The following is a 25,403-nucleotide window of genomic DNA, read 5'->3' as shown; positions in this document are numbered from 1 at the left end:
TAATGAAACTTTAGGCCCCAAAACTATGTGAGTGAAGACACAAGGTCAGGCATACTCATGACATTCCTTTCTTTTATTCTGCTTCACACAGAGGCTGAGGCTGAGCTGAGAGCTTTATCCAAGGATCCTCTCTGGTATTTTCCTTGCTCATCCACTGATGGTGTCAACCTGATTTTGCAGAGGGCTCTAATATGACTACAAGTCTTCTTGGCACTCAGGATTTACTTCTCCATTGAGTGTCTATTAAAATCTCTTGGGTCACAAGGGATGGACAGAGATCATTAAAGCAAACGATGGCTTTAGCTTTCAGATATTCCTCTGCATTGAAGATTTCTTGGTTTGGCCTTTATTTTTGCCTCTGAGAAATTCCTCTATTTTCCTGTCAGATTAACCAGGCATTTCAAAAGAAATATATGGTATTTTTAAAACTCCAGTGTTTTTAGCTTTGTTCTCCTGGGAGGGCATTCTCTGAACATTTCTTATGTATGATTTTCATTATTATTTGTTGTTGATTCATTTAGATATAGCTATTTAAAAATCTTTGTGAAATAATTTTGATAGGGCAAAAATAGAATAGATTTGAGACTTTACCAGTGTATTATCTTCATATATTCAAGATGCTTCTTCACAAATCTTGAAGAATGAAAATAGGCATTTTACTATAAAAAATTCACATTATGTTCTGCTAGAAATTGAGGTAACAAATGAGCCCTCACCTTCTGAGAAAGAAGTTCATAATTGAAAACAGAAAATGCCACTTTCAGGGTTATATTAGGCTATAATAATAAATCCCATAAAATAATTCTTTGATAACAAATATTAATTTGCAAATAAGAATGAAATGATGTTGAACTTAACATTTCCCCATCACTGAGTCTTTCTGCCTAAGTGGAGTAGGGGTACCCTCTTCCATGTGATAGACTTTGTGGATACCCAAAGCTGCAACCAATCAAAAACATTTTGATTCTGATGGTAATTCAGTTAAATATGATGTTATGTTAAGTAAGCACTATAGCATAGGTGGGGCTTCCCTCATAGCTCAGTTGGTAAATCATCTGCCTGCAATGCAGGAGACCTGGGTTCGATTCCTGGGTCGGGAAGATCCCCTGGAGAAGGAAATGGCAACCCACTCCAGTATAGTTGCCTGGAGAATTCCATGAACAGAGGAGCCTGACAGGCTACAGTCAGGCTACAGTCCATGGGATCGCAAGAGTCGGACACGACTTAGCGACTAAACCACCACCACCACCACCATAGCATAGGCTAGAGTTCAAGGCTTGCCTAATTTGAAATATAAAACATTTCAGAAAAAATTCTACTTGGGGGCATGAACACATTTGTTTCTGTTGGGAGAGATTGTTTAGAATATTCTGACTTGGATTTTAAAAGAATGTTCTCAAGTTGGTGTACACAAGCCTTAAGACTTTGGTCCTATCTCTGCCCCCGCACTGACTCTCGAATGCTGGGATGCTCTGGAGTCCTGGGCCACCTTCTCTTCTCAGACATGGGCTACACTGTCTTTCCTATACCTTACAGAGACGATTTCATCCAGTCCCATGCTTTAAATAGTTTTTATATATTGATGATCCACTTATCTGTATCAGCAGTTCCTACCCTTTTCTGAGTTCTAGATCCATGTTTCTAATTTCCTTTCTCGCACTGCCTCTTGAATATTGACTAGCTGGCCCACATTCATATCACGAACAGAACTTTTGGCTTTCTCAGTTCTTTGCCTTGCTCCCCATTACTTTCTGTGACTTTGCCTTGTGTTCTGTTTGCCACAGAATCCACATTATAAAGCAAGCCCTGTGGAACCACAGGCTTCATCTATCATGCCCTTCAACTTGGTTAAAATCTAGAAGAACACCTGAAAAATAGTAGCGGCCCAGTAATTGTTCATGGAAGAAATGGAAAAATGAACATCCATTTCTCATTCGAAATCATTTCAACAGCCCCTTCCCTCCCTCCAAATCTTTTCCTCCAGTTCTCTTTTACTCCATCAACACTGGTCTACTTTCTCAGTTCTGTCGCTCAGTTGTATCTGACTCTCTGCAACCCCATGGACTGCAGCACGCCAGGTTTCCCTGTCCATCACCAATTCCTGGAGCTTACTCAAGCTCATGTCCATCGCATAGGTGATGCCATCCAACCATCTCATCCTTTGTTGTCCCCTTCTCCTCCTGCCTTCAGTCTTTCCCAGCATCAGGGTCTTTTCCAATGAGTCAACTCTTCACATCAGGTAACCAAAGTATTGGAGTTTCAGCTTCAGCATCAGTCCTTCCAATGAACACCCAGGACTGATTTCCTTTAGGATTGACTAGTAGGATCTCCTTGCAGTCCAAGGGACTCTCAAGAGTCTTCTCCAACACAACAGTTCAAAAGCATCAATTCTTTGGTGCTCAGCCTTCTTTATAGTCCAACTCTCACATCCATACATGACCACTGGAAAAACCATAGCTTTGACTAGACGGACCTTTGTTGGCAAGGTAATGTCTCTGCTTTTTAATATGCTGTCTAGGTTGGTCATAGCTTTTCTTCCAAGGAGCAAGTGTCTTTTAATTTCATGGCTGCAGTCACCATCCTCAGTGATTTTGGAGCCCAAGAAAATAAAGTCTGTCACTGTTTGCGTTGTTTCCCTATCTATTTGCCATGAAGTGATGGGACCAGATGCCATGATCTTGGTTTTCTGAATGTTGAGTTTTAAGCCAGCTTTAAATTCTCCTCTTTCACTTTCATCAAGAGGCTCTTCAGTTCTTCTTTGCTTTCTGCAATAAAAGTGGTGTCATCTGCATATCTGAGGTTGTTGATATTTCTCCCGGCAATCTTGATTCCAACTTGTGCTTCATCCAGCCCGGCATTTAGCATGATGTACTTTGCATATAAGTTAAATAAGCAAGGTGACAATATACAGTTTTGACATACTCCTTTCCCAATTTGGAACCAATCTGTTGTCCAGTTCTAACTGTTGCTTTTTGACCTGCAAATAGATTTCTCAGGAGGCAAGTAAGGTGGTCTGGTATTCCCACCTCTTGAATATTTTTCCACAGTTTGTTGTGATCCACATAGTCAAAGGCTTTGGTGTAATCAATAAAGCAGAAGTAGATGTGTTTCTGGAACTCTCTTGCTTTTTCAGCGATCCAATGGATGTTGGCAATTTGATCTCTGGTTCCTCTGCCTTTTCTAAATCCAGCTTGAACATCTGGAAGTTCACCGTTCACATCTGTTGAAGCCTGGCTTGGAGAATCTTGAATATTACTTTGCTAGCATGTGAGATGGTGCTTTGCCATTTTCTGGTCTACTCTGCCATTTTCTAAATGCAACATGGTCTTTTGTAAATTTTCTAATTGCATTGTTTCATTTTCTAAATGCAACATGTCTTCCCTCCTATTATCTGAGAGAAATAGCCTGCTCTGCTTTTTCCATGCACTCATTTCAATTTTGTACATAAATTCTGTATTCAGAGAATTCTATTTAGATCAGATAACCTATCTCAGTCATTGTATGATCGTCCTCAAAGTCAAGGACCATATTTTAGGATTTTTAAAAAAAATGTTCTAGTGTTTAGCACAATGTCAGACATAGAGTAGATGGTATGAGGTTTTTCTCTTTTAAATGAGTAAAGGCATTATAGCAATTATATTATCAGATAACAACCTCATCACCAAGATCAAATATTAAAACACTGGCTCAAAAAAATCTATCTAATGGCTCTAACATATATTCAAATGGAGCATTTTAAATTTATTAATTCCAAAGTAGTGAATGTACATAATATAAAATAACATAACTGAAAGTCAAAGTGTTAGTCATTCAGTCATGTCCAACTGTTTGCTACCCCATGGACTGTAGCCCGCCAGGCTCCTCTGTCCCTCAAATTCTCCAGCCAAGAATACTGGAGTGGGTTGCCATTCCCTTTTCCAGGGGCTCTTTCCAACCCAGGGATCAAACCTGGATCTCTTGAATTATGGGCAGATTCTTTACTACCTAAGCCACTAACATACCAGCGTTATATATTCATAAAGTATATTCTGCGGTCTGAGTAAATAATTGTTTAAAAAATGAATTTCTTTTGGGGCTTCCCTGCTGACACAGTGGTGAAGAATCATTTGCCAATGCTGGAGACACAGGCTCAATCTCTGATCTGGGAAGACTCCACATGCTGCAGAGCAACTATGCCCAGGGCCGTAACTATTAAGCCTGTGCTCCAGAGCCGGGAGCAGCAAGCGCTGAGCCCATGTGATGCAGCTACTGAAGCCCACACACTCGAGAGCCCTTGCTCTGCAACAAGAAAAGCCACCACAATGAAAGCTTGCACACCACAACTAGGGAGCAGCCTCTGCTCGCCACAACGAGAGAAAAGCCTACACAGCGACAAAGATCCAGCACACCCAAGAATAAATAAATAAATAAAAATTTAAAAAAGAATTTCCTTTAAAGCCTAACTTATGCGTTTGTAAAGATGAATTATCAAGATATACAAAATATAATAAAAATTCTATTCTTGACGGATACATTCAACTGAAATTTCTTGTTTAAGAAAGGATTGTTTACTTGCTTGTGGTTTTCTCTAATTTATTTTGGTAATATAAATTTACATTTTGGAAATATGGAAAATAAAATTAATCTGAACTCATTTGAGATGTTTTTTCTGTTGCAAAAAAAGGGTGAGAAAACCACACAGGTAGAGTTTTGTATTTGATTTAAGGCCCTGGAAATCATTAACTCAAGAAACCATAATAGTTAACCAGGTATAGCAGCATCATTAAGAAGACCTTTCTTCTGTGAAGATTTTCAAATTCCCAGACACTTTCCTACCCATATCTGGCCATGAGCTAAGATACATGGTATTATGTGATTCTAGAGGAGATAAATGCCTTATAAGCAGACAGACAAGTAGAGACTCATGGTCGTTTTCTCATAAATGTCCACTCTTAATAAAATTATTCTTAAGGACATATACAGCATATAATGATATACAGAGATAATTTATTAGCTTGGGAGAATTTTTATAACTATATCCCCCAATAACAAGGTAACCACACACTCTTTCATCTGATTTTTAAAATTTTTTTAATTCAGATTTTTTTTTTAATGGCCAGTTCTGATTGATTCACTTGCTTAAACAAGCCCAGTGAAATAGAAGGATTTTGAAGATAAGCTGGCTCATTAGATCTGACAACTTAAAGTTAGACACAATATATACAACAAAGGAAAACCCAAAGTACAGGTAATGAAAGTGAAAAGTAGCTCAGGTAGTAAAATATTCTACTGAGCTTGGCAAAATTTCTCATTTGTGATTGTATACAATCTCCTAAGCTTTAATAGAAGAAAAACTTCACTGGGACACAGATCTAAATTTTGAAGGTACTGAATAACACAGATTTTAGAGAAAGATTTGCAAAAATAGAGTTTGCCAAATTAGGTTTCATCTCTAGTTAAAGGAGAAACAGAAAATCATTTTGTGATTTTCTAACTTTATCAATACCTTTCTTTATCAGGTGCATTAGAGATAAGCAACTAAACATAAACATAATAAGAGTGCTCGCAACTTTCCAGCATTAAATGAATACTAATTATAACTTAATTACATATATATTAATAATATCCAAAAAGAATTAGTACAACCATTGTCTAGTCATCTTGAAGTTGGAAGAAGCAACTTAACAACAGACAACTAGGAGTATAGGCTGCATAGTACAAGAGACGTTATATATCAGAGGTCAAAAGGAGTCATGTCAAGGAAGCAAACATTTGAAGGGAAATTAGTATTTTTTGCGGGGGAGGTGGAGTTGGGTGGGGGTGTTCCATGGTGGCTCAGGTGGTAAAGAATCTGCTTGCAATGCAAGAGATTCAGGTTCGATCCCTCGGTGGGGAAGATCTTCTGGAGAAGGGAATGGCTACCCACTCCAGTATTCTTGCCTGGAGAATCCAATGGACCAAAGGAGGCTTGCCGGCTACAGTTCATAGGGTTGCAAAGAGTCAGACATGATTGAGCGACGAACACTCTCACTTTTTCACTAGTAGTTTTTGCCTTTTCCTCATAGGCTAAAGGAAAGGGAAAAAAACACTGATGACATGGATCTTCCCTGATGGTCCAGTGGCTAAGGCTCCACACTCCCAATGCAGGGGGCCTAGGTTCGATCCCTGGTCAGGGAACTAGATCCCACATGCTGCAACTAAGAATTCATATGCTGCAAGTAAAGACCCCACGTACTGCAAAGAAGATTGAAGATCCTGAGTGCTGCAACTAAGACCCAGGGCAGCCAAATCAATCAATCAATCAATTATTGTTTTTTAGAAAAAGACATTGACTTAAAGAATGCACCTTCAGTCTTGATCAAAAGAAGTAACTCCAGGCTTTTTCTATATGTATCAAAAGAGAGATAAATGATTTTAAAGTTTTATTACACTCTAAAATTCTGAGACTATTACTTCTCTTTTTTCTTCAAAGGCCTATGCTACTTCAGTAGCACTGAATGCAATGCATTCAGGTGCATTGCATTTTTTATCAGATATGAGAGTTACTGACCTTTCTGGGATAAATGAAATATGCCAAAGTAACTAATAATATGCAGATTAACTCAAAGGAAACCCCAGATTAATTTTAAGAGGTGGTTTCATACTCCTTCACTGACATATTACATGTTAACAGCATCAAATAAGCAAATGAAATATCAGAACATATGTTCTGTTTCTTACTTTTCATCTGTTACTAGGTGGAAGAAGACAAATGCAGATAAGATTAGTCAAGGAAGGTAAGGAGAACTCAAAGTAATCGTTCATTTCCAATATTCACACAGTCATAGTTCATACTACGCCTTGTTGGAGAAAAATTGCCATTAAACACTGGTAAACAACATTAAGAAGTGTTTAGATTTTATTTGTAAAACAACTGTCCTAGGTTGGGAGCTTCAGTAACAGGTTCGAGAGAGACTTACAGACCTATATAGTTGTGTAGTGCATGATTCTGGACTAATTGGTACCAATAAAGAGTCAAAAGTATGATTTCTGTAACTGTGTGAGCATGGTACTTCTGCCCTCTTAAAGAAATGCTGTGTCCTTGACCTCAGCTCTCCAAAAAAGTGAGAGAGGCAAAGGCAATCAGACACAGGAACTTATATAATCAGTACAAAACCACTGCTGCTTCTGGAAGCGAAAGTTGCTCGGTTGTGTCCGACTCTTTGTGAACCCATGGACTATAGAATCCATGGAATTCTCCAGGCCAGAATACTGGAGTGGGTAGCCGTTCCCTTCTCCAGGGGATCTTCCCAACCCAGGGAACGAACCCAAGTCTCCTGCATTGCAGGCAGATTCTTTACCAGCTGAGCCACAAGGGGAGCACAAGAATACTGGTGTGGGTAGCCTATCCCTCTAGACAAAGTGCAGGCCCTATCAGTGGGTGATAACTACTTACTGATATTATCAGCTTCTTACAAGTAAAAGTACTCCACAGATGACATCTTTTAGTGTCACTGCCTACTTATAGATGTGATTACCTCTCAGCTGCTTCCCTGTGCAAAAGTCTAATGTACAAGGGCCTAATGTCACTGCAGTCATAAACAGAATCCAGAATGAATCTGAACCCTACTAGAGAGAAAACACACTTGTTGTGCTCCAGATATTAATCTTTTGCTGTTGCTGTTGCTGTTGTTCAGTCACTCAGTCGTGTCTGACTCTTTTCGACCTCATGGACTGAAGCATGCCAGGCTTCCCTGTCCTTCACCATTTCCTGGTGTCCATCAAGTCCAACTCATGTCCATCAAGTCGGTGATGCCATCCAACCATCTCATCCATTGTCGTCTCCTTCTCCTCTTGCCTTCATTCTTTCCCAGCATCAGGGTCTTTTCCAATGAGTCAATTCTTTGAATCAGGTGGCCAAAGTATTGGAGCTTCAGCTTCAGCATGAGTCCTTCCAAAGAATATTCAGGACTGATTTCCTTTAGGATTGACTAGTTTGATTTCCTTGCTGTCCAGGGGACTCTCAAGAGTCTTCTCCAGCACTGCAGTTCAAAACAATCAATTCTTCAGCACTCGGCCTTCTTTATGATCCAACTCTCACATCCATACATGACTACTGGAAAAACCATAGCTTTAACTAGATAGACCTTTGTTGGCAAAGTAATATCTCTGCTTTTTGATACACTGTCTAGGTTGCTCATAGCTTTTCTTCCAAGGAGCAAGTATCTTTTAATTTCATGGCTGCAGTCACCATCCACAGTGAATTTTGGAGCCCAAGAAAATAAAGTCTGTCACTGTTTCCATTGTTTCCCTGTCTACTTGCCATGAAGTGATGGGACCAGATGCCATGATCTTGGTTTTTAGAATGTTTAGTTTCAAGTCAGCCTTTTCACTCTCCTCTTTCACTTTCGTCAAGAGGCTTTTTAGTTCCTCTTGGCTTTCTGCCATAACAGTGGTATCATTTGCTTATCTGAGGTTGTTGATATTTCTCCCTGCAATCTTGATTCCAGCTTGTAAGTCACCCAGCCCACCATTTCGCAGGATGTACTTTGCATATAAGTTAAATATGCTGGGTGACAATATACAGCCTTGATGTACTCCTTTCCCAATTTGGAACCAGTCTTCATGTCTGGTTTCTAATGGGTGCTTCTTGACCTGCAAACAGACTTCTCAGGAGGCAGGTAAGGTGGTCTGATATTCCCATCTCTTGAAGAATTTTCTACAGCTTGTTGTGATCCACACAGTTAAGAGCTTTACCATAGTTAATGAAGCAGAAGTAGATTTTTTCCTGGAATTCTCTTGCTTTTTCTATGATCCAGTGGATGTTGGCAATTTGATCTCTATTTCCCCTGCCTTTTCTAAATCCAGCCTGTGCATGTGGAAGTTCTTGGTTCATGTATTGTTGAAGCCTACCTTGAAGGATTTTGAGCATTACTTTGCTAGCATGTGAAATGAGCATAATTTTGCGTGGTAGTTTGAACATTCTATGGCATTGCCGTTCTTTGGGACTGGAATAAAAACTGACCTTTTTCAGTATTTTTTTTTTATACTTATTTATTTGGCTGTGCCAGGTCTTAGTTGCTGTGTGTGAACTCTTAGTTGAGGCATGTGGAATCCAATTCCCTACCAGGGATGGAACCCGGGCTTCCTTTGGGAGGGGAGCACAGAGTCTTAGCCACTGGACCACCAGGGAACTCCCTAATCTATCTGATTCACAGAGGTGGACAATATTGAACTCCAGGTATCCAGAGATGGTCTCAGCCCACACGTGCTGCCGGCAAATAAGATGCATGTGAGGTTACCCTGTGTGCACACCAAACATCATAGGGCATGCAATCAGGGGTGGACTACAGGCTTTTCCTGGTGTGGGTACATGTGTGATATCTGTGAAAACACCTGTTTCTACCTTTCACAGCAACTCGTGGTAAACAGAGATCCCATCGTGCTTGACTTAGAATATTCAGGCTGCATGTGCTCTTGAAAGCTCTGTACACACATTAGGCTAAGTCATTAATCTTCACCATGACTTCTCCCCATAACCACATATTATTATTCTTTAATGGTTGAGAAACTCAGAGAAGATAATTGCCTTGCTCAAGGCCACAGAAGGAGCTTGTGTTAGAAAAAGAATTAGACTTCAGTGATTTTTGGCCTACAGGCTTGTTCTTGGACCACCAGGTCATATGTGATGGAAGAACCTTTCTTGAATTGTACGCAGAATATTTGTGTTTCTGTGTGTGCATGCCCATACACACTCAAGTCTGCAGGCAAGAGTATACATGTTGGGATCTCAAGGTCCTATATTCAATGAATCCTTTTGAGACTCAATACTAGAAAAAAACTTACAGAATTGTGATATACTTATTAACTTAGAAATTTGTTCTCTTCCCTTTTCATTTTTTTGTTTTGTCTGAGAAATAGCAACCCTGGGCAACAAATCAAAAGGCTGAAAACAGAAGAGCATATTCTGAAATATAGAATGTCACCAGACAGTTATTTTCAGGGTCCAGTCCATCCAATCTCAAGGCTTTGATTAATTTTTAATAACTTCTTTGATGGAAGAATTGTTTTTCTGTCTTGAAAGGTGTCTTGGCATAGTGGTGAAGTGTGTAGGTTCATGAGTCAAAATCAATGGAGGTAGAAATCTGGTTCTACCTTTCTCTGTCTGCCTTACAATCTTGGGAAAATAACTGAAACACTTTTCTCAGTTTTCTCATCTGCAAACTAGGGATGTCAGAGAATTATTGCAAGGATTACATGAGAGAATATACTATAATGTACTTAGAACTGTGCTGGGGGGGCTTCCCTGGTGGTCCAGTGGTTAAGACTCCATACTCCCAGTGCAGCGGGCCAGGTTTCATCCCTGGTCAGGGAACTAGATCTCACATGCCACAACAAAGAGAGCTGGCATGCTCTAGCTAAAGACTCAGTGCAGCCAAAAAAATAAATACTTTTTCTTTTTTAAAAAAGAGCTGTACTGGGCACATAGGATGACCTCAATAAAGCTTAAAGTCTATCATTATCATTACTACAAGTATGCAGGAGACAGAGCTACTTTTTTTTTTCAAGCCAAGCTAGTGGTCAGTGCTCCTGTCATTTCTAAAAAAAAAGTGTTTTCCTTTATTTAGAAGAGTTAAGAGGCTATATAAATGAATAAAATCAGAACAAAATAATTTGAGGAAATATACTTAAAAAGAATTCAGGAGAGTACAGAAAACCCAGGAAGAAATGTCACATTCTCAGATGTTGACTCATACTCTATTTCTGAATAAAGCTGTTGGCACATATTATCAACATATATTTCAACATTTATCTTCCATGTGGTGAGTTTTCATCTTGACAAAAGTTCTCCATGGGTGAAAATTAGATATTAATGCTATCGTCCTAAAGTTTGTTGATTGCCAAGCTCTTCTCTTTCAGAGGCCAATGTGGACTCTTGGCTCAGAATGAAAAGACACCAACATCATAGTGAGGTAGTTACTCACATCATTAAACATGAAGGAATGGTACCCTTAAGCTGGAATAGACAAAGATAACTTCCACAGGGAAACAGAGCACACAGATCTACTGCTTATATACAAACAATAACTCCATGTATTTTGGGACTCAACATAATCACAAAAAAGTTTCTTGGAAATTAAAACTATGATGATGATCAAAATTAGAATAACTAGAAGATAAGGTCAAAAAATCTGGAAAACATAAAAAGGCATAAAAGTATAACAGAAAGATAAGTATGAGAAAATTGATGCAATAGATTTTAACAGCCAATTCATAGAAGATGCATAAAAAGAAAATTAGAGCAAATATAGAGGAAGACATTATAAAAGAATTAATAAAAAAGAATTCCCAGAACTGAAGACTATTACTTTTCAAATTGAAAGGGCTCATCAAGTATCCTGTGAAAGTGAATGGGAAAAATCCCACACTTTCAAATACTTCAGAGATATTTCAGAACTTCAAGGCTAAAGAGGAAATCCTCAAAGCTTCGAGAGAGAGAAAAAAATCACCTACAAAGGAATACATGAAGGCGTGAACGACATAGGACTTCTCGTCAACACTTCTTGATCCTAAAAGGTTATGGAGAAAAGCCTTTAATATTATAAGGGAAAAATTATTTTGGGTCTAAAACCTGTCCCAACTAACTGTTGAAATGGGAAGAGAGAATAAAGATATTTTTCGAACATGTATTATAAAAACTCAGAAGCTTACATCCCATTTAGCCCTTCTTATGAAGTTTTCAGGAATGTGCTCCGGAAGAGAGAGACCTGTCCAGAGGTTCTAGAAATTAGTCAGGAAAGAGTCGGGCAGAAAGATTGAGGGATACAGAGATAAATATCTGGAAGGAAAGGAGTTTTATAAATAGGATAAGATCCATTTGTCCTTATGAGAATCAAAAATGCTGAAGAGAGAAGACTGGAAACAGTTTTAAGGCTATCAGAGGAAATGATGATAGCACACTTTTTGGTTTAGCAATGAAAACATTTATGAGGTCTATTACTTATATACTTTATTGATTTTCAACTTTTAGAATTATCCTATAGACAAACCATGAATTATGAAAATGAAAAATAACTTGTCAACCTTTTTAATAAGAAAAGAAAAGGACAGAAAGACAAAATTTAAGGTAGAGAGGGAGACATGGAATAGAGGTAAAGCGAAAGCTCACTACACTAGTTTAAGAAACAAGCTAAATGAGAGACTCTTCTTAAAGTTAAAAAGGTACAAGAATACACTTACATTACCAGACAAATTACATAAGGGAAAAAGCAGAAGTCAGGTCCATGAGAACCTACATAAAGAGACTAAACTAAATCTTGTGGATCAAACAAGATAAACATTCTAAAGAACTAACAAACACTAAGATCCTATCGCCATGGGCAGGAACATACACCAACTTCAACACAACCTAAGATGGCATGACTATTATTTGGATTTCTTGATATTTTGAAAACCACTCTAAGTACAAGTTTAACACAACTCAACCATCCTATAAAGAGAACCTTAGCCCTGTTCTGCAACAATTAAAGGTTTCTGTTGGTTCTATATGATATGATGCGTGGCCATGAGAAAAGGATTCTGATTAAAAAGAAAAACAAATATACATTCTGATGACTGTGGTCTTCATCAAATAATCCAGTCCTGATGTCAATTTCAAAATTATTGCAGTGGAATTTTTCCTTTTAGATAGTCTGCATCCTCTTAGGCAGACTCAAAGGAAATACCACCACATTGTTTCATTATCTGTCCCTAGTTTATTTTTAACAAAAACTTGAATTATCTATATTGACCTTGTACCTTGATAATCATTCCTGGTTTTAAATAACTTTTAACTAACCCCTAAATCAAATCTGTTATCAAAGAAAAACTATTTTCATCCACTAAGTCCATTCAAACCCTATAGGCTGCTAAAAAAAAGTATTTTGAATAATCTTCAGAATAAGTGTTTTACCTTAGATCGTTGGTTTAAAAACTTCTTTCCCAGAATACCTTACACAGATACAGATATATATATATATATATATATATATATATATATATATATATATACATACACACACACACCATATAAATGTTTGGACACTCTTCAGATTGAGGTAATTTACCTCTCTTTTTAGAAGAATTTCTTAGACTATTATACTGTCAAAGAGAACTTTCCTTTGAAGCAGCCAAAATTCAGTCTATTAAGCAACTTCCAACAGCACTTTTAAAATCCTTCCTTGTTCACGATATGCATCTTTTATAAAGTATTTTGATTAACAAAATAGCTTTGTACAAACACGTCATTGATCATAGTGGATAAAAGAATAATAATCCAGATTAATAAAAAAATTTAAAAAATTTCCAGAAAGAAATTTGTATCCTTGAAATAACATAAAAATGTATAACTACATATTCATTGGCAACAGTTTTTAATTGAGTAGAGGTCAGGATTAAAATTAAACAATGAACTTATTTTTTTCTAGAAAATAAAAACCTCCATTTGTAAGATTAAGAATATTAAAACAATTTTTTATTTTAGCAGAAAATCACAGGCCAAATATTACAGGTTTGGTAGAGAGCTCAAAATGTATTAAAATAACTATTATAAATGTTTCTTAGTGACCTAATATGTAGTTCTTGGTATAATGGAGAAAATTATTATAATATTTTAAGCTAGATTTCATTGCCCTCTATGATTATATACACAAAAATAATAGATGCCTTTATTTGGTTACTTCATTTCTCAATTCCAGGTCTAGTATTCAACAATATTCTTTCTCAGGGAAACATTCTAATAATCACCTGAGAAGACTCATTTAAATGTTCCAGGTAACAATGTTAGCAGAGATTTTTGTCATGCTTGGCCAAGAACCATATCATTAGATTATCATTTCAGATACAAACTGACTTTTAAAAGAGACTGCAAAAAACTAAGCATGCAAAAATTCTTTTGCAGTTAATGATGTGCTTCTGGGAGATATTCTTGTTTGTTTCTTTTCATATAGCTAAGCAATAAAAAAGAAACTTCATATGAATATAACTGGATTAAGAAAGTGTGTGAAACACAATCAAGAGTAAAATCTCTCTTTCTCAAAGAGAAGTGAAGACAATTAGTTTTTCTTTGATCATTTCTTAATTGATGAAAAAGTTGTATTACCTGCATCTTCCTAATTATTGGTTATTTTAGCAATGCACTCTAGGATTTTAGAAAATGTCACACTCACACAAACGGGTAAGTTTCTAAAACCATGAAGAGTCTTATTCAAGTTACATAGCAGTATTATTAAGAAAGAAGTTTCTAAGCCCAAGCTGAAAAAAGCAGCTGATTTAAAACATTACCTTTGTGTGGTGAAGTCTTCCGCTGGGCAGGAGTGACTGCCGTTTGCACCTGCTGCTGTTTGACCAAATTTCCTTCATTCCCAGTTTTCAAAATCTTCTCCCCTAAGCTGTTTTTTTTCTGTTTGCTGTTTAAATCATCCCTTCTAGACGATGGCAGCTTGGAAGCTGCATTAGCAAAGAAAGGTCTAGCCAAGCGAGAAGGTTTGGACATTTTAAACAGCAGGAAAAAACCCAAACAAAACAATAAAAAGAACCAACTCCAGAATGTTACCTGCTGGGGCAGCAGCTTCTAAAAAATCCTTTGAGCTTCACTTTTCGGCTGCTACAGTTAACAGTATAAAGTGCCGCTGGATGGAAAGTGCTGGCTGCCACTGGGGTTTCTTTTAAACAGAAGGCATCATGCAGTCACAGAGCCCACTTGCTTGACCTGTGGAATGTACATGTGTGTTTCGAAGACGCTGGTGACAGTTTTGCAATGGTACATGCTCCAAACTCAGAGTGAACAGGAGATGCTGGAAAAGGGAATGTAATACAGACACACACACACACAAACACTCCCTAGCATGCACAGGCTAGATGACACTGGACCACTCCAAAGTGGAAAAAGAATGTAAATATCGCCCCACCCACGCAGGTATGATACGTGAAAATAATCCAGATGTGTGGTTTATAATACTATGAAGTGCATACCATGCTTAGTTTCCAGGCATTAGTTCAAGCAAGTCAAATAAGTACTTCCTTGCTTAGCACATTTCTATATTACATTCCAAGGGTTGATCATATAACAAATGCCCACCTGCATAATTACTTCTCCTGCTGGTTACAGAACATGAATAGTACCGTGGAAAAGGGGTAAAACAGAAGAGTTTAATTTCCACACATGTTTGGGCTGCCATAGGGTACCTACTAATTAATGAGAAAGGGAGTTGTGTGTCTGCAAGATGTGGGGCAGTGTGTGTGTGTGTGAGGTTGGGGGGGTCTGAGGAAAAGATAAATTATTTCATCTTTTAAAGGGTTTAGACTTCATTCTACTGAACAAATGAATACTTGTAGTTACCATGCTTTTTGGAAAGACCAATAGTAGCAACATAAAAATAAGGTGTGTTCAAGGGGTCATATTTCTTGAGGCTGAAGACATTCCTTCCACCAACTGAACACATAGCCTGCATCAGGGGCACACAACCCCTTCCCCACGAGGGGCAACCATTTTCCTCTCAGTTTCCCATGTCAGTGATTTTTATGACTGGGGTTAAGCCGCTTCCAACCTCAATTATTCTGCTTTCCCTCAGGAGGAGTCTACACAAACTCCCTGTGAACTATAAAAAGATTCTGGGAATGTGTGATCATACAACTCCACTCCAAGTGTAAATACCATGCTATTCCCCGTTTATAGTTGATTAATGTGCAGCTTCTTAGCACTTTATCAGAGGGAGAATTACGAGTTGGAAAGAGTATAAATTCTGGAATCAATTGGACCTGAAGTTACCTCTAAATTCTAAATATGGACCCAGCCCTTTTTTTTTTTTTTCATCAATAAAATTGGAATAGCAATTCAACTGAAGTGACAGATCTGCACCTTGTCTGTCTGGCACACAATATCACTCAATAAATGTGAATTTCCTTGCCCTGTCCTTCCAAAAGTTTACAGTTTTAATGATTCCCAACAGGTCTAGTACAGACTTATAAAAGATGAGAGAGCTACAAAATCAAATCCTTGACCCAGACCAGAGAGAGCACAGTAAGATTACATTCCTGATTTCCGACCTGTAGATTTGGGAGAAAGCCATGTGAGACCAGACCCTTGATGGTATGAGAAATGTGTCCTGCCAACGAAATGAACTAACTCACTACATTTGCAAATACCACGCTACCATAAAATCCACCCCTATAAATACCTGAAAGCATAACTACCAAATTTAAGTGACCCCTTTGCTTATTACAATTCTGTCCAAATGGGATAATTGATGCTTTAATTTATCCACTTTTTATCTTTTTCTTCTGCCTGAGGACCGTGGCTTTCTTAGACTTCTGTGTGTTTCTTCATTTACTTCATCAGTCAGCTTTATTTTCAAGACACATTTCACAAAGAAACTGACTTGGACCACATTGTAGACAGTCAAGTAGAGAACATCAGAGCTGTGTTGGGACCTAGGGTCTGGCGGTCAGAAAAGTTCACTCACCAGCTAAGTGACCACTCTTAAGGCCAGGCCCACTTGTTAAATCATGCCTCAGAATCATGACCAACAATGACATATTGTGCAAATATGAGGTGTGCAAAGCAAGTAGCTGCTGAAGACCCCTGGTACATGTCTATGCTTGCAGCCTGGACAGCCAGCTGGAAGGATCGGGTCAAGGAAAGAAGCATAATGTCATCCTAACACCATTGGAAGCAGGTGATTAACCTGTGCAAAATGGATGGAAATATTTCTGAAGAATGGAATTGCAGCTCATCCCAGTGTGCACTCGTTCTCTGGGAGAATCCAGTATTCAGTTCAGTTCAGTTGCTCAGTCGTGTCCGACTCTTGGCGACCCCATGAACCGCAGCACTCTAGGCCTCCCTGTCCATCACCAACTCCCGGAGTTCACCCAAACCCATGTCTGTCGAGTCGGTAATGTCATCCAACCGTCTCATCCTCTTTCGTCCCCTTCTCCTCCTGCCCTCAATCTTTCCCAGCATCAAGGTCTTTTCAAATGAGTCAGCTCTTAACATCAGGTGGCCAAAGTACTGGAGTTTCAGCTTCAACATCAGTTCTTCCAATGAATCCAGTATAATTAGACTCATTTTATGGTGCAGGGAGAAAACACAAGATCATCTATGGAGCACTATTTGTAAAGGTTGAGACTGCTTAGTCAGGTTTTCCTGAGAAACAGAATTAATAGAACCCACCTGTCTACCTATCTATTCTGTTAAACATATATATACACACACACACAATTGGTTGTATATAAATAGGATCTATGTTTTATATATGTGTGTGTGTATAAAACATACATCCTATTTATATACAACAAATTTATATATATATATATATATATGTATATACCTACCTATCCTGTTATATACACACACACACATAAATATGTATGTATATGTGTATGTAATAGCAGCATACATATATTCATGTACATATCTCTTTCTAGCTCTCTAACTATCTACTTACCTATCTATTTTCTGTTGGTTCTGTTTCTCTGGAGACCCCTGAGAATACATGTACACACACACACACAAATACACACACACATATATATATATACAAGTACATCCATGAAGCTCCACGTCAGGCCCAGTGGATTCAAACGGTGGGAACAGCACAGGAGGGACTCCCAGAAATTCACAAACACCATTCTCAGGTGACTCTGATGCTCAGTGGGCTTTGGAGCCACACTAGGTCAGCTCCCTCCCCTGGGCCCCGACTAGTGGCTCCTGGATCAGGTTCTTCTTGGCTGCCCTCCAGGTGCTGCTGCACCTCGGGGCGTAGGGCTACCTGCAAAGTTGTTTGCTCTTTGGCTCCTTCCATTTTTTAGAGCCCACCTGCCAAAGCAGTTTATGTGGTGTGTCCCTTATGGCGGCTCCAGGCGTTCTCCCGTCTGAGAACACTAAACCCATTTCACTTGTCAAGTAATCAGAGTTTCAGTAAATAAACCTGGTTTCAGTAATATATTTCAATAATTCAGTAATATTTGTCTTACCTTGTCACTCAGAATGCAGACTTCATGTCTGCACCAAAAATGCATCCATTTAAACAGCATTAGTTCATCTACAAGGTTAATATTTTGAAGCATGTTGAAGAACACCACATGATTCAATGTCTTTCCTCTATACTCACTTCAAGTGTCCTGGGATGCTTTGTTCCTCAGTGGTTATCAAACCCTCAGGCCATCATAAAGTTGGTCAACAGTGATGGTTTATTTCTACTTTAAACCAAGAAAATAACTGAAAGCTGACACAGAAACATTTGCCTGGCCATGTACCCCAACAAAACCCTTAAAGAAATGGAAGATGGACATTAAGAGGAGAAGCTTTATAAATTTTTTTCTATGCCTCATTTCAAAAAAGAATCTTAGTTGACTTACAAAATATACACACTACTAGAATGAAATTTATTTAGTCGCTCAGTGGGGTCTGACTCTTTTTCGACCCCATGGACTGTAGCCTGCCAGTTTCCTCTGTCCATAGGATTTCCCAGACAAGAATACTGGAGTGGGTTACCATTTCCTTCTCCAAAGGATGTTGGGATTGAACCTGCAATCTCCTGCACTGCAGGTAGATTCGATACTGCTGAGTCACCAGGGAAGCCCAGAATGAACTTAATACACAGTTAAAACAAGAAATAAATAATAACAGAGGCTAGAGAAAAAGTCAGAACATGGAAATGTATTTCCACACTTAAGGCAGGTAGCAATTTGACTCTAAGCTCCCTGCACAAAAGAGGAAAGGGAAAGAGGAAAATCTGTGGTCTATGTTACTTCATCATTGGTTGATTCCAAAGTTAGGGAGCTGCCATTGTATCACAAGTATCTTGTTTGAATTGTGAGTGACTAGGCTACCCTGGCAGCTCAGATAGTAAAGAATCTGCCTGCAATGCAGGAGATCCAGGTTCAGTCCCTGGGTTGGGAAGATCCCCTGGAGAAGGGAATGGCAACCCACTCCAAGAATTTGCTTGGAGAATCCTATGGACAGAGGAGCCTGGTGGGCTACAGTCCATGGGGTTGCAAAGAGTTGGACACGACCAAGCAAATAACACTTTCCTTTTTCAGAGAAAAGACAAGCACCTTACAGAACAAACCCTAATTTTCTCTAGGATATAGCACACATCTATTGGCTCATTCCAAGAAAGCTCCTTTAATCTACAGTAGACAACTTTTCTCCTCTGATCAACAGGCAACTTGCCCATCTACTCCAGATCCTAAAAACATTCCCAGACTAGGATTGTTCCCTCGCCGAGCTTTTGGACTCAGGTTTAGTTTGAATTCTTGGGCTTTCTTCCCACTTTTTATCCTTTCTTGGTTACTCCACAATGATCTAACCGCAGCATTGCTCAACACTCTGGATCTTGATATTAGCTTCTCCTTTAGACTTTTTGTAACAAGCCTCTTACATGTACCAGTGATGACCTTGACTCCCTGGGGAATCTAGATTTTCTTCCTGAGTCTCATGATCTCACTGTCAGTACCTCTGGAATTGGCTGATCATCCTTTTCAAAAAGAAGTTTTCTTATTTCTCAAATTCCAAGTACTTATGCAGTCTATTCTAAACCACTCTTTCAGTATGAGAACATCTTACTGAACCACTTTCAGTGTTATCAATAGAAGTCCATCACTAGTGTTCATTGTACTTTGGCTCTTCCCAGACCTCCGCCCCATATATCTCTTTACTTAGCTTCACATCTAGATGCCTCTAGCTTGGCCCACCTTCCTGGAAATTCACATTCTACAGGCATAATTCCTCATTGGAGAGGCAACATTCTGATGATTAGAGGATGGGGCTTGGATAAACCAGCTAGCTCTTTCAAGGAACCCTCTTCCTCCTGGCTCTGACCCTCTGCTATAGCTCCTGAATTCTGCTTTTGGAACCATCCAAATCCCTCCTATAGGTTTTGAACAGACCTTCTCTTGTTTTGACCTGAAAATTCAGATCATTCATAAGGGAGTCTCCTCCCTCATTTCCACATGATCCATTAGAGAAGACTTGCATGGGTACCTCCCTGGTGGTCCAGTGCTTAAGAATTTGCTTGCCAAAGCAGAGGGCATGGGTTTGATCCCTGGTTCACGAAGATTCCACTACACCTATACTCTCAACAAGAGAAGCCACTGCAATGAGAAGCCTGCACACTGCAATGAAGAGCAGCCCCCCGCTTGCCACAACTAGAGAAAATCTGCTCATAGCAATGAAGACCCAGCACAGCCAAAAATAAATAAGTAAAATGTTTTCAAAAGAGAAGTTTCACATGGAGAGAGTTCTGTGTACTAAGTGGGTTTTTCCCCATGATCTGCAGACTTGCATTAGCCCTGGCCACCTTCCCGGGCAGCTACACTCTCTCAGAAGGTGGAATGATGAGTGTCCTCCCATCATAGTGTGGAGGGGAAGCTGCAGATAGGGACTTGGTTACCCCAACCTGCAGGATGTCCCCTAGGTTGGTGAGAAGATGGAGATGACAATCCATGTCCAATTGAGGATGTAAAGGTCCCCCAAGGCAATAGAGATGCCTCCCACGATGGAAGTACTGCACATTTCTGCAGGATCCTGGCTCTCCTCGAGAGAGTAATGATCATGAACAGTCATTGTTAACACTTACTGAGCATTTTTGGAGTAGGGAATGGCAACCCACTCCACTATTTTTGCCTGGAAAATTCCATGGACAGAGGAACCTAGCAGGCTAATGTCCATGGGGGTCACAAAAGAGTTGGACACAAACTAAGGAACTGAGCACGTTGTGCATTTTTATATGCACAACATGGTTCTAAGTAATTTTATTCTTCACAGTACACTAAGAGGAAGAACACAGAGAAAACTGATGATAGATGTTTGGGTAAACATGCACAGTGCTGGTCTCTGGACCACTGTGTTCATGGCCAATCTGGTATGTGCTATCATTCCCATCTTACAGATGAGTAAAGTATGACACTCAGAAGCCTAGAAACTCACCTCAAATTTCACAGAGTGAAGGTACTGAAGCTGAGATTTGAAATCAGTTTGGCTCCAGAGACTGTCCTTGGGTCTAGAAATCAAAAATTTTATTGTAATCCATACTACACACTGAGTGTGAACACGCAGGGACTGTTCAGTCACAGCGGTGACCTGGGAAAAGTGCCTCAGTCCTCTCAGATGTCCTGCCAGCCGCTGAAAGCACTGTAGGCCCGGAGCTGCAAGGGATCCAGCTGGGGCTGTGTGCCTGAGTCTAACATAACAGGGAGCTTCATAGAAGCTCCAGTCTGGAAGCACAGATCCCGTGTTGGGGAGCAGAGGTGAGAGCTGCCCTCTGGAGGGTGTGAGCGAGGAGTTTCTGATGTGAAGCCAACAAGCCTGCAGAGAAGGCCGCGGGAGAAGAAGCCTGAGGGTGGCAGCCGTACTTTCCCGAGGAGGACAGGTGCCTGAATATCAGCATCTCCTGGGTGTCTTGCCCTTTCGCATCACTGCCTCCTGATCTTGCTTTCTGACCACGTGTCAAGCAAAACATCTTGGTGAGATTGGTCTGGTCCACCAACAGAGAAATGAATAAAGAAGATAGGGTACATATATACAATGGAATATTACTCAGCCATGAAACGGAACAAAATTGTGCCATTTGCAGAGACAAGGATGGACCCAGACACTGTCATTTAGAGTGAAATCAGAAAGAGAAAAACAAATATTGTATATTAATGCATGTTATGCGGAATCTAGCAAAGGGGTATAGACGAACCTATTTGCAGAAATAGAGACACAGATGTAGAGAACAAACCCACGGACACCAAGGGGGATTAAATAGGAGATTGGTATTGACATAAATATACTACTGATACTATGTATAATACAGATAGTTAATGAGAACCTACTGTACAGCACATGGAACTCTATTCAGTGCTCTGTGGTGACCTAAATGGAAAGGAAATCCAAAAAGAGGGTGTAGGAATATATGCACACATATGGCTGATTCACTTTGATGTATAATAGAAATATGACATTGTAAAGCAACTCTACACCAATAAAAATTAAAAAAGAAAAATTGGTCTGCCTTTGATGCTCACTCTGCCTATAGAAACACCCTGACTTGTTACATCACTACAGAGAAGTCATTTCACTGCTCATGACCAAATCACCTTGAAAAAGGTGTCCTAGTATCTTCTCTGTTTCAATTCTAGGGTTGTTGCAACAATCAAGTGACATTAAAGAATATGAAAGCATTTTAACAATTGTAAAATAACACATGAATTAAAGGTAATAATTTTTGTGGATGTAAATGACCAATTTTCCTATTTGTCCTGCTTGAAGACTACTTAGGTTTCCTAGCAGAGTCTTTTATAAAGTACTGCTGCTGCTGCTGCTAAGTCACTTCAGTCGTGTCCGGCTCTGTGCGACCCCACAGACCGCAGCCCACCAGGCTCCTCCGTCCCTGGGATTCTCCAGGCAAGAACACTGGAGTGGGTTGCCATTTCCTTCTCTACTTTTATAAAGTGAACGGTCAGCAAAGTTTTTCTGTAAGGGGCCAGACAGTAAATATTTTCAGCTTTGAGAACTGTATGATTCCTTTTGGAACTATTCAACTTTAGAAAGCAGCCACAGACCAAACATGAGTGACTGGGCCAGGCTGTGTTTCAATAAAACTTTATTTATAAAAACAAATATGACCAAGTTAGTCATTGTTTGTTGATCTCTGTTCTATAGCAACCAATTAACCATCTATGGATAACAATACCAATCTAATTCCTGTCTCTTTGACTAAAACCTGCTTTATGGATTCCTTGCCTTATTTATGTGTAACTGAGCACACTCTCTGCTCTGGGTCCAAATCGAGATGTGAACAATTTCTCAAATTACCTTCCTCTAGTTGGACATTGCATCACATTCAGTGACCAGAGGTAAGTATCTCAGTGGTCTCCAAGAACAGCCAATACTGATTCAAACAATAATAAAACACAGCAGGGCCAGGAATACCCCCCACCACCTTGGCTGGCTGGATCCTACCTTGCTTTGCCATTTTGTACCAGTAATTTATCTACATAGGTTGCCAGATGTAAGGAGTCATAGTCTGAGTGCCTGGGTAACTGAATCTGTGGTCTGAACTTATCCTGTAAAATTTTTCATGCTTCGGAGGTTCAAGACAAAGACTTGTATGTTCAGATTCTTCAATTTCCTAGTTAAATGTGACAGAGAGATTTCTTGATTTAACAGCTCTAATTTCTAAGAATCCTTTAAAAAGCATTTTTTTATGAGTTCAATAAAAGTTGCTTTACACCATGATGTCACCCATCTGCACTTCTACATTGTAAAAGAACCTTAAAATTATTTAGGACATGCTTCGGTATGTTATAAAATTGTCACTGCCAAGAAGAACTTTTTTGGTTTTTATTGCAAAACACTCCCATACATAGAAGGCAGAACAACTTTATCGGAACCAACCATAGATTTGGAAGCAGTCTGAAAAAGTAGTCCAAAAATGTGTTAGACAGCCAGGTTGTGAGGGAGGCTGGAATTTAGTAGTTACAGACGGCTGGTTTTCCATGTGCCATTTTAAGAATTGTATCTGCTCTAAGCACAAGTTAAAATTGTATATTTAAAAGTGGAATCCTAAAGTAAAGATCAGCTATTTTTTTTTATTAGGCTGGACTTCAGTGATATTATTGAAAGAAAACTTAAAATATTTACAGCTTGGACTTTTCTGATGGTCCAGAATCTGCCTGCCAGCAGGGGACATGGCTTCAATCCATGGTCCGGGAAGATTCCACATACCGAGGAGCAACTAAACTCATGCACCACAACTACTGAAGCCCACACATCAGAACTAGAGAAAGCTTGTGCACAACAATGAAGACCCAGTGCAACCAAAAATAAATAAAATTAAAATATAATCCTTGAAAACACAGAGTAACCTAAAATGTATTCTTATGACTAACTGGTAATAATAGTTTCTTCAGATTTATCCATGAGGTTTTAAAATACTTGTAATTCTAATGGGCAGTCCCCTTTTACTTATTCTAAAAAGTAAATGAGACAATGGTGATGGAGGACACCTCCTACCTCATTTAAAAAAATTTTTAAGTAGATTTACACAGTTCTGAGAAGAAGAAGAAGAAAAAACAAACAAACAGATAAATCCAGTGAACACTTGAAGGAGGCAAGCAACACATAGTGATTATTTGGCGAGTGCATGAGCTTATTAATTCTTGCTGTAACTTTTTGATCCATCTCCCAGAGTAACAGAAATAAAAACAATAATAAACAAATGGAACCTAATTAAACTCAAAAGCTTTTGCACAGCAAAGGAAACCAGAAACAAGAAAAAACAACTCACAGAGTGGGAGAAAATGTTTGCAAACGATGTGACCAACAGTGAATTAGTTTCCAAAATTTACAAACACCTCATGCAGTTCAATATCCAAAAAATAAACAAACCAATCAAAAAATGGGCAGAAGACCTAAGTAGACATTCCTCCAAAGAAGACATACAGGTGGCCAAGAGGCATATAAAAAGATGTTCAGCATCACTAATTATTAGAGAAATGCAAATCAAAACTATGAGCTATCACCTCATCATTTCATATTATGATTGATACTACCAAAATAATCTTTCAGTGAAGTCTTAACAATTAGGTTTCTACAAAGAGGAAATGGGAATGTCTATGAAACCACACACTCTGACCAAAGTAATTTACTACCAAAATTTTAAACTTTGTCAGTCTCTTGGATGTAAGAAAAAGTAATCTCATTATCATAACATGATTTTTGTTATAAATGAGGTTGAGATTTATTCCTGAAGTTTATACATATTTTTAAAAAAGATGATGTGACTCCATGTGTATGTTTTAAAATTATCTTGCTCAAGTTCTTAGTTATAAAACGTCCCACATGTTGAATATTCCAGGTCAGCAAAAGTCAAATCTTAAAAAAGGAAAAATTAAGAAGAGGTTATTTTAGAACTTCCAGGCACTTGTGGAAATATGGAATGACATTTCGTTCAACAGACACCAGCTACTTTTTTAAATACCAGAGAAATTCTCTCTGGTTTTCATAAGCTTTCAAATGCTCTGATTTAATGGTGGCGAGGGGTTCAAGAAATCATGATGTGAATGAGAAAATGGAACAAATTAAAAATGTGCTATGTATTCAGTTACCTTTTAATGCACGATGGGGGGAAAGTGCATCCATTAAACATGAAAACATCTTGAGATGTGATCCACCACCAAAGTCAACACAAGTGTTGTTTCTAAATGTTTAAATATTACAGTTCCCTTCTCTCTTTATTCAAACCACAGTAAATTTTACACAAAAGTAATACAGAAATGAGATGCCAAAAGAATAGTGAAATTAAAAAATGGCTCTTTGAATATAAGATAACACAGTTTTCAACATTATTCAATGCCTATAGGCACATGAAAAGATGCTCAACATCATTAATCATTATGGAAATGCAAATCAAAACCAC

The 25,403-nt window shown here is 38.8% G+C and overlaps 1 protein-coding gene across 10 annotated transcripts in view; it reads right to left on the bottom strand.

Annotated features, from left to right (window-relative positions):
- Positions 1 to 25,403, bottom strand: part of KIAA1217 (KIAA1217 ortholog) — a 521,587-nt gene that overhangs the window by 474,896 nt on the left and 21,288 nt on the right. For 2 of the 10 annotated variants that reach the window (XM_020882316.2, XM_020882299.2), the window contains exon 1: positions 14,281 to 14,476. The exons of 1 other annotated variant lie outside the window; for it this stretch is intronic. Coding sequence is in view for 1 of the 9 variants with exons in the window: in XM_020882320.2 (XP_020737979.2) it covers positions 14,281 to 14,491 (211 nt within the window). In the remaining 8 variants the exon portion in view is untranslated. Of the gene's footprint in view, positions 1 to 14,280; positions 14,502 to 25,403 lie in introns of those variants that run through there. 7 more of the 10 variants (XM_020882317.2, XM_020882301.2, XM_020882298.2 and 4 more) reach the window with 5 other exon arrangements.

Source organism: Odocoileus virginianus, chromosome 9 (assembly GCF_023699985.2).
Source record: "Odocoileus virginianus isolate 20LAN1187 ecotype Illinois chromosome 9, Ovbor_1.2, whole genome shotgun sequence".
Lineage (NCBI taxonomy): Eukaryota > Metazoa > Chordata > Mammalia > Artiodactyla > Cervidae > Odocoileus > Odocoileus virginianus.
The sequence above is the reverse complement of the archived record's forward strand: the minus strand, read 5'-3'. Positions and strand labels throughout refer to the sequence as shown.